At 45.3% G+C, this 10,800-nt stretch overlaps 1 protein-coding gene across 1 annotated transcript in view; it reads left to right on the top strand.

Annotated features, from left to right (window-relative positions):
* Positions 1 to 8,917: 8,917 nt before the first annotated feature.
* The window catches only part of AGGF1 (angiogenic factor with G-patch and FHA domains 1), a 32,958-nt gene continuing 31,075 nt past the window's right edge, over positions 8,918 to 10,800 (top strand). The window contains exon 1 of the mRNA XM_075576671.1: positions 8,918 to 9,715. Within this exon, the coding sequence (XP_075432786.1) occupies positions 8,918 to 9,715 (798 nt within the window). The remainder of the gene's footprint in view (positions 9,716 to 10,800) is intronic.

Here is a 10,800-nt window from a genome sequence, read left to right as displayed (position 1 = left end):
TATACACTATATAATTTATGTGTGTGCTGCATATCTTATTGCCTGCATAAAATATTTGGTGTATTTTAGTGTTAAAAATGCCTTCAGGAACGGAACCTTTCATTTAAAAAGTGTTCCTATGGGAAAATGTGTTTCGCTTTACAACGTTTCGCTATCCAACGCCATTTTGAGTAGCACATTGTGTCAGATAACCGAGGACTGCCTGTATTCAGGCCTTAACGTCTCTTTTAGCCGAGTCAGATATTGCATCGAGTTCCTCTATGGAGGGACCTGATACAATTGAGGAATTTGTCACTACTGGCCTAGGCCAGTCAGCAACTGAAGTGACAGAATTGGCCAATGTTATTACACATTCTCCATTCTGCACCAAATCCCTATTTTTCTTATCACTCAAAAGGAGGGTTCATTGTCTCTTTCTATTCCTTGGTTCTCCAAAATGTTGAGGCATTCTGCAAAAAGCACCCTCCTAGACTGCAGATCCTGTCCTGTGATGAGCGTAAAGCTCTTGATGAAATTAGATAGCTAGACAGGTCGACAAGGGGGGCAGCATAATCCATTTTTATGTTGCGGAAGCACTAAGATTGCTGGGTGATCCACTTTCTTATACTGTCTTGTCAGGTGATCTAGTTCACGAATTTCAGATTGCATACAAGACAATTACAGGGTGCCCTGGATTTAGAGATCATCACCAAAACAGAATTACAATTTTTACACCTGGAACATCCTAGGACTTTGGTATTTTACCATCTGCCAAAAGTGCATAAGTGCCTTGTCTCGGGACTGGAGTCGATTATGTCCAGCCTGTCACCCTATGTGAACCATTTTCTCCAGCCTTATGTCACCCATCTGAGGTTGCATTTTAGGGACACGCTGCACGTTATTTCCGGGATTAAATGGAAGCCTTTGTACACTTGTATAATTGGTTTATGTTGTAAATGTATTTTATACATTTGAATAATTTTAATATTAATGTTGACTTTTTGACTTTTGACTCTGCGTGCTGTAGTGATTGCTGTGAAGAACACTGCTTTGAATGCTTTAATAGCTAGGTCCTTCAAAGGTTCTAAGGTTGTAGATGCGAACACCTCTAAGACCAGATTGAGGTCCCATGTGGGCATGGGAGCTTTTATCCATAGTTTGATTCTGATGGTTGCTTTGGTTAATCTGGCGACAATCAGATTTAGAACAATTTGCCTAAAGCCCAAACTTGTACATTTAATGAGGCAGGTTTGAGCCCTTTTTAAAATCCCAGCTGTAGAAACTGAAGGATCTGAGGAATTGTTGCTCGGAGTGGAGTAATGTCCTCGTGATGACACCAGTTAAAGAATATCTTCCATATTCTGTGGTATATAACTGAGGTGACAGATTTTCTGGAGTGGAGTAAGGTATCAATTACTTGGCCCGAGTAGTTCAATGTTCTCCTTTCAACCTCCACGCCGTTAACTGAAGGAATCCAAGATTGGTATGGCATATTAGTCCTTAAGTAGAGGGATCCTCTTTAGGGTATCTATGGAAAGGTTGACTAGGTCTGCTGACCATGAGCGTCTGGGCTAGTGAGACACTATCAGTATGGTGTCTGCCTTCTCTCTCCTGATTTTGGATATCACTATCGGGAGTAACAGAGTGGGGGGAACACATATATGAGAGGGAATGTCCATATGACTGGCATGACATCCTAAATAGTGGCTTTGGAATCCTGCCATCTGGAGCCGAAGTGAGATATATTTTTGTTTGTTCGGGTGGTCCTAACGCTGTACTATGTCCACAAATGTTTGTGAACACAACTCCCATTCTCCTGCTAGGACAGTTTTTCTGCTCAAGAAATCTGCCTTAACATTTTGATTTCCTGAAATGTAAGATGCTGAAAGATGGGGAAATGCCTGTTCTGCCCATCTCAGGCTCTCTGAGGTCTTCTACACTTTGTGTGCACCCTTGTCAGTTGATATAAGCCACTTCTGTGACATTGTCCAACAAAACTCTGAGTGGAAGGTTCCTTAGGACTGAACTCATTTTTTGAATTGCGCGGAATGCTGTGCGCATTTCTAGGATGTTGATTTCTTGGTTTCAGTTGATGACCATCGACCTTGGACTGATCTGTTTTTGCAGGATGCCCGGTAAGGAAATTATTCCATGTTTGGTATCATATATGACTCCAAGAAACTGAATCATCTGTGCAGGAATCATCTTGCTCTTTTCTACATTTATGATCCATCTGTGGTCTTCTAGTTCTCTGCGGACTCTCTGGACATGTAATTGTGCCAGATGTTCCGAACAAGCTTTGACCAGCCAATCATCTAGATATGGCATGATGAATATTTCATTTTGGGCAAAGCTTTGCTGCGACTGCCGTCACCTGTTTGCGGGGCTGTTGCCAACCCAAAAGGCAAGATTTTGAACTGGAAGTGCTTGTCTCATACGCAAAAAGCAAGACATTTTCGCTGAGCATGGCACATTGCTATATGTAAATACACATATCTTAGGTCGATTGATGCCAAGTAATTATTTTGCTGCACTGCTGCCTTCAAGGATTCCATCTTGAAATGGTGGATTTTTAAGTAGCGATTGACCTACTTGAGGTCTAACACTGCTCTGTGTCCTCCTGATGCCTCGGGGATCAGAAAGAATATTGAGTAAAACTCTTGACCAAACTGCTAGAGAAGGACTTCTTTAATGGCTGCATTGATCCAGAGATCTTGAATAGCCTAACAGACAGTACCCATTGCAAATGCCTATGAACAGAGAAAAGAAGTAAGGACTCTGCAGAACTGTGATGTCCCGGTAGTTGCACTGGGAGACTTAACAGGCATAGCGGGGTGAGCAAGAGATCAGACCCACGAGGAGAGAGAGCAGAGAGTATTAGCTCCTGAGACCGGAGAAGACAATTGTGGTTGCATATTATCTAAGGCACAAGCAGGCGACAGTTAAAAGAGGCAGCGAACAAGAGCAGGAGTGTGACAGGACGGCCTCACAGTGTGGTCAGTAAGAGTCCCAAACAGTGGGTAACGTTTTTATCTTTAGTGGTTTTATTTTCCACAGTATATAAACATTAGGTACACCGTCCCTTTAAGGAAAACACAAAACATAAAAAGAACATCTACTCCACAGTACGGAGGCTAACTAAACAATATAAGGCTACCTATGAGTAGACCGACTACACCGGTTACCAACTTTAAATAACAGATTCTTGTATATAGAAAGAAGAACAATTACTTATGTGTTTGGTGGGGACTCCTGTCCTAAGAGAGAATTCAGGAAATCTTTCAGGATCCTGAAACCTGGACAGGACAGCTCTAGTGTGTGAGAGAACCCACCTACTACCAGCATTAGCCTCCTTATCAAGCTGCCTGACAGCTGTGTTAATTCAGCCCTGTTTGCTCAGGTAGCTCTAACTTAGTTCGCCTTCTGACTGCTGGTTTCAGCAGTCACAGGTATGTTTTCCTGGCATATTCATCAGCAAGTGACTTCATCCAGTCACAAGGAGCCATTGGTATACCTGATTGCGAGGACCGATAACATCAGGTCATGGAGTCGTGAATAGCCAGAGAAAGACTTCTGGAAGATCACTCCTACAACTCACCAGTATCCTTTGTCCTATCAGATCTACTCGCTACACAACAACTACAACTATCTGTTAATGCCTAACTAGAAGATAAGGGATCAACACAAATATACCATATGTTTTTTCAATAAAATTTCATTTTTAATCTACACCTTGCTGGTCTCTCATCTCTACAAGCTGTGCACCGCTGGAATCTTCGGATCCTTCCTACTGTTATATTGCACACCGAGCGTGGATGCACGCACAGGAGAACAGCCATATGTGAGTATTGTATGTATCCCTTCATTGAGACTGGATGACCGGTAACAGTGCGGCAACACAAGGGTCATGTAGGGCGCAATCCTACAAAGTAACGGTACGTTAACCCTCATTCATGTTATTTGTCATATGTGATAGATTCATGTACTAAGCACTGGGTCCAATACCTAAAAAGTTATGGTTATAGGCTGACTCCACAACAAAATAAGGATTTTTATTATCTACTGAAGTTCTGAACGAGATTGAGCACTGTTTTTGGGACTCTTGCCCCATAACCACATACACATATAGAAATATCAGTCCTGCAACTACTATAGGGAACTTTGTCTTACATGAGCTCCTACGCTGTGCCGGCACCAACAGTGGCCCATTAGTTTAGTACACAGGCCACGGGATTATATTATTGATTTTATGGGTCACTCGCGCTGCACTATTGTTGTGTACTGTACATGAGGCCTGTGTACTCTGTAGGTGTTGACACCTGCAAGTAGGTACCACAGCACCTGAACACACACACACAGATACATACATACATTATTGCCAAGGAAGTTCTGTTGTATTGTTTGCCACAAGCCCTGTCCTTTTCCAGGTTGGACGCTCCCTCTACAGGGATATACATATATAGATATTACTGGTCAACATACATCCACAATGTATAGGTGAACTCAGAACACCGCCCTAGTATATGTGCACAGTTTATAGAAGTGAGGAAGAGGGATTACACAATCTATATTCTAGTAGGAAAATGAACTTGGAGTGTATTTAGATAGTTAGCATCATTGTACAGGACCACACACAAGCAATTCACTTATCCCCACACACTCAATGTAGTTTTAAAATAACACGTTCTTTAAGCGCCAAAAATCTGCTCTGTAATATACTTTATACAACTATAGTAAAACAGTGACATCTTCTGGAGAAGAGTGAACATGATTTTATGGATTTTTTTAGCATCTAGCAGGTCAGTGAACATCAAGCAGATGGTGGGATAACATCCCATGAGGGCCGGAATATGGCAGAGTATGTCGAGAACACAGTTCTCATCTGTATGGGAGGCCAAAGAGGAACAACGGAGCCCGAGAGGGGGGCTAGGGAGTAGGGAGTAGGAATTAAAGAGAGGGGACGGGAAGGACAAAAGAGAGAATGTGTGTGTGTGTGTGGGGTTGGTGGGGGGTAAATTTAAAGAATATGTAGAAGCAATCAATACGACCTCTAATCCAGTCAGAGGCAGGAGAGGACCACGGACATAGGAATCGGATCACAGCTTTGTGGCTTATGAGTAAGGAAGCAATAGGTTATAGAGGCGGCATCAACATCAAACTAAAGGACACCAGACTTGTGTCAGGCAGAACCCGCTCTGGTAAGAGACAAAACAATATGTATGGGACAAACAACTGTGACAGGGCAGGGATTCCAGACGCCGTTAGGACCAGTCCTCTGTAGGTAGGTGTGACCACCAAGAGGATTTGACAACTGACCTCTGTCACGGGTCAGTCCCTTCTCAAAGGAAGCTTCCTAAGTCTAAGTTGTTCATACTCGATTCGTTCTCCTGTGATCAATCAGCAAAGATCCTGCTTCCCAGGGTTCACTAAATGGCTGCCTTTCAGTTTCAATCCTTCAGTCAGTGTAACTCAGCAGCTACAATTTATTCTTATATTACTAAGGTAACATTATCTATTGCTTAAATTTACAGCTCAAACTGCTGGGAAGATTGGCAATAAATTATCACAAACAGGACAGTGTTGCAAAAATCTTGCACTGCTGAGGATTTGTGCTAAAGCCTGTTATAGAAATCAAAGGATGCTCAGTATATTAAAACATTACAAAATGACATTGAGTTGAATTAAAAAAAATGTAGTAAGTGTTATCTAATACTACATACCTGATTTATTTTAAAAAAAACAAAAAACATGTAGGATATTGCATGAGCTGCTCCTTTAAAAAAACCTTTGCCCTGTGTATGGAATCAAACATCTACAGTGTATTTTACCTGGTAAAATAAGGCTCACAAGACTTGTTGAAAATAGAAATATACAAATTTAAACTAGGTAAAATGTTTAGCTCAAGAGTAACTGAATATTCCTATAGACGTCAATTACATTGATAAATTGCTTAACCCCTTTGATGCCGGAGGGGGCAAAAATCTATTGCTTTGCCAGGCTTTGTATTCTTCTGTGTGGATCCAGACCGTCAAATAAACAGGACTCCACTAATATGTGCCCTTCAGAGTTTTTTTTTAGCCTCCATTTTTTTTAGTCTGGAAACCAGGGGTCCCTGAGCCATAAAGTTTATTATATCTGAAAAGATTATATATATATTCACCGCGCTTCTCCATGTAAGGCGCATACTTCTGGTGGTGAAAGGATTGGCCATACATAAGTGAAAAAACAGAAAGTGAATCCCTGCGCTTCTCCCATTGGGATAGCAATAAATGGGGAAATAAATATACATATAGCATAGCCTCCCGGCCGCTACTTCTCTGCCTGGACCTTTCCAGTGTAAATCCTGTTAGGTGCAGGCAGTGGAGGGGTTAATTCCTTCTTTAGGCTCTGTGTGTGTATTGCAGACTTGGATACATTTCAGGTATCCAAGGACAGGCCTAGCAACTACCAGAGAGTGTCAGCCTGAGAGAAGGATACTGATTGGTAATCACTACTTTTAGATGAACCAATCAGTATTCAACCTGTTCTGTTAAGGGGCAGGGTTTCAACCCCCAATCTCAGGTTATAAATTCTGGCACTCTCCTAAATTCTGTGTGGTTCTTCCTGGTTGATCTTTCTCCGCCACCTGTGGAGCGAGGAGCCACTTCCTCCATCCCACCGGGAGATGGGAGGAGACTGTAGCAGGCCTGACATGGGCCAAATGTCTGAGTCACGGCTCTGGCAGTCCTGGGAGACAATAGAGAAAAAGGATACCTCTGTGCTTACTGTGTTATTACCATCTGCCTGCAATAAAGCCAGTTGTATCAGAACCAGTGTGATTACTGTCTGATGCTGTGAAAGAAGAACAAGGTGTCAGTATGGGCCTGCCCCTGCAGAGAATCTATGCTGACTGGAGGCGCTGCACCCCTGAAGAACAAAGGTAACCTGCAACCCTGTCCTGGTTCTCCCCACACCATTGTGGAGCACTCAGCCCTCCTGTTTGCCTACAGGTATGCAGCCCAACACCTAGACAGTAGCCAGATGAGAAGCAAACCCCCAATATCACTTAGGGTGGGGTCACAAGGGCTACATACATAGTGAAAACTATATCTGTAAGACAATGGAGACTTTTGGTTACATCCTTTGATCAAATAATGCCAAGCCTGCTAACAACATCAAGGTAAGTTTCTATAGCAGGTCCCTACGCTAAATGCATATACTGTAAATATTCTGTGAAATATACCCCGAGGGGGGTAATAAACTAAGCATAATCTTATGTAATTTAGTGCAGTTAAAAACTGGTATATACCAGTGTAGATACTAACATGTATGCAAGTAAAGTGAAAAGTACATCTACTGGGACATTATATACTTTGAAATGGAGGGATTGGCCTCCCACAAGCTGCTCAATAAGCAGTTGCAGGTTGATTGGCTAAATACATTAATCACACCCTAATAGTGGTGCCCTCTAGGACAATGCTGATAGGGATTTAATTCGGCCCAACAGAAAATGTAAAACAAATATATATTCACCGCGATTCTCTGTGTAAGGAGCAGGCTGCTGGTGAAAGGTTTGGCCATACATATGTGGGGGAAAAAACCCAGAAAGTGTTTAACTATATATAGTTAAACAAGGAATGGGAAGGGAAGGATGCTCTTGCTACAGACTAAAGTAATTGGCGGTGCTAGGGGCAGAGTAGGGTATAAAAAAAGAACTTGCCTAGACAAGAAAAGGAAGCCCCTCTTAAACTAGCACTCACCAGATGATGAGGGAAATGGGAGATTTAAAACATAGCCTTTAATGGTCCAATAATATATTTGAGGGGTAGACAAATAAAAGTGCGAACACTCAACACATTTAACTTAAAATAGAATTAAATAGAAATGAGACCAAATATAGTGCTCTATCCAGTCCACAGTCCCAGTGGCTGGTATATTAATCCTGTAAATGGATTAATGAAACCTAGTATTTTTAATGAGTGGGGTTAGGTGATATTACCACTACATTGAGGGCTAAATGGTGATAGCCAGAATAGTATACTTGATAGGTGGTATATTGGTTGAATGCCATTGACGAAAAGTGGTAGATCACCTTCTTGAATCTAGACTCAAGGTATTATAATAGTACTAGATTGGCACTATAGTAATGTGATCCATGGCAATATGTATCAGAGATATCAGTAGAGCCCAAAGATGGATAGAAGTTTACTTGGTAAATACACACAGTTGTTGTCTAAATTAGGCTGGGGTCATGGTACCGCAGACCATGCGGGATGAACAGAAGTTCACGTCCATGCGGCGTGCGGAAGGGGGCGCGCGTTGCGCAAGAAATCAGTTCAAACTGATTTCTTGGCGCGACTGGCCGTTCACGTGAGCGTTCCGTGACGTCACTGGCACGCCTCTAGAAACACCCACAGAGGGCTTCAAGCGGGTGACATCACAGCCGCCCGCGCCTCCACACGGGCGGAGGCACCATGGACCTTGCCTTAGCTTCATTGACTCATAATTAGTCTAATTGCAGGAACTGGTCACATCTCGCCGCAGGGTAAATTGAACGAGCAGTACCTGCTGCAATCGCTACAGCTGGAGAGAAGGATTTACTGTAATGTACTTGATATGTAAATTAGCAATGATTCTTGTCGGAACCCCATTAATCTCAATGACGACAGAGGTCCAAAAGCAACCTTGATCTAAAAGGTGATGTAAGGGCTTCTGCCCATATCAAAAATGGCCACCACGTGCTGTACATTCTGCGCACGCGCAAAAAAAGCTTGTGATGTCATTCACTGGAGTCCTAGTTTCCTTCCCGCGAACTGTTTTTCTTGTCCCCACGCGGATACCGTATCGCCGGGTGTCAGGAAACGTTGCTCGCGGTGACGCGCCGCGCTCAGCTGGTTGAATCTGTGGAACGCTGAGCGCACGGCCCGGTATGTGACCCCTCGGGCCTTGCTGCTCCTGTATGGCCCGACACAAAGCGCCGCGCAGGCACAAGGGCTGCGGCCCCGAGTCTCCTCCCCCTGCTCCCGGTGCGGCTCCTCCCTTACCGAGTCCCGGGGAACCCTCTCCCGCCGCTGCGGAGTGTCCGTTATCTCCGGGCACTGAGGCGGACTCCCCGTCCCTAGCGGAGTCTCCGGAGTCTCCAGCCTCCCGCGGGTCTCAACCCCCCGTTCCCGCGCTGCTCCGTGGTGACCAGCCTCCCCTGGACCTCGGTGCCCCATCTTCCCCGGGGAGGGAGAGCGGGGATGGAGGCGGCGGGGAGAGCGGGGATGGAGGCGGCGGGGAGAGCGGGGATGGAGGCAGCGGGGAGAGCGGGGATGGAGAGAGCGGGGATGGGGGCAGCGGGGAGAGCGGGGATGGGGGCAGCGGGGAGAGCGGGGATGGGGGCAGCGGGGAGAGCGGGGATGGGGGCAGCGGGGAGAGCGGGGATGGGGGCAGCGGGGAGAGCGGGGATGGGGGCGGCGGGGAGAGCGGGGATGGGGGCGGCGGGGAGAGCGGGGATGGGGGCGGCGGGGAGAGCGGGGATGGAGGCGGCGGGGAGAGCGGGGATGGAGGCGGCAGGGAGAGCGGGGATGGAGGCAGCGGGGATGGAGGCGGCAGGGAGAGCGGGGATGGAGGCGCGCTGTGCCGCCGGGTGCGGGTCCTGGAGGAAGAGCTGAGGAGCTGCCGCGGGGAACTGCGCAGGATCCAGAGGCAGCTGAGCCGCAGCGAGAGGTTGCACCGGAGCACCGAGAGCCAGAACCAGGAGCTGCGCCGCCAGGTGAGAGGGCCGGGGGAGGCCGCTAATCCTCAACCCACACTGAGGGAGGGTGTCCTCTTCAAAATGGGAAGTATTTATCCCGAGAGGGGTATAGAATTATATCTTTAAGGATTATCTATGTAACGGTCCCCCCCAATCACAGGGGTCATTAGGGTGTGTGTGTGTGTGTGTGTGTGTGTGTGTGTGTGTGTGTGTGTGTGTGTGTGTGTGTGTGTGTGTGTGTGTGTGTGTGTGTGTGTGTGTGTGTGTGTGTGTGTGTGTGTGTGTGTGTGTGTGTGTGTGTGTGTGTGTGTGTGTGAGAAAAAAATTTGCTCTACTTTCTGATGTACATTTTATTATATTTTTTATAACGCATCAATATATTCTGTAAGGTGTACAATGGAGGGGCAGAATTATGTAAATTACATAAACAGACATACCAAAGAAGGACAAGCCAGCGCAAACATACAAAATCTAGAGGGAATAAGGGGCACTGTTGAAACAAGGTAAAGTGCTCATTGTGGGACGGTGTATGACTCGGGATGTAGTTTGGTGCCGCTGCACAGCTGATCCAGTTAAGGTTTGGGGGGGCTGGATGTTGGTGGGTGCCAAATTGCATGGAGTGTAGTCCAGCTGCTCAGCTAGTCCCAATAGGTGGGTGGTGGGGGTGTATGTTAGGGGTATGACAGGTTTAATTTAAAAAGGTAAATAAAGTATTGATAAAGTACCAGTGGGTACGAAACGCGTAGGAGGGTACTTACCTCCGTTTCTTTAATATGGACCAATAAAAATTTATTTTTACTATTTTTGTTTGGGACCCACTCTATTTTGGCTGTGCGTTGGAGTGTTTTTTCCTTTGGAGTTATTAAATGTCTGAATGCTGGGGGAGAGTCTGATGATGTGTGGTAGGGAATTCCAGAGAGAGGTTGCAGCGCACGAGAAGACATAATAAGGCAGGAGAAAAGGCGGAGGTCATGGGTAGAATGAAGGGGACATTTAAAGGAGTATTTGGGGGTGAGGGCTATGATGTATCTGCTAAATATGTACTTTTGGAGGGTACTGTAAGTGCTTGTCCGTTTTATAAGATCCATGATTAACTTACAAAA

Source organism: Ascaphus truei, chromosome 1 (assembly GCF_040206685.1).
Source record: "Ascaphus truei isolate aAscTru1 chromosome 1, aAscTru1.hap1, whole genome shotgun sequence".
NCBI lineage: Eukaryota > Metazoa > Chordata > Amphibia > Anura > Ascaphidae > Ascaphus > Ascaphus truei.
This window is presented reverse-complemented; position numbering and strand designations above follow the sequence as displayed.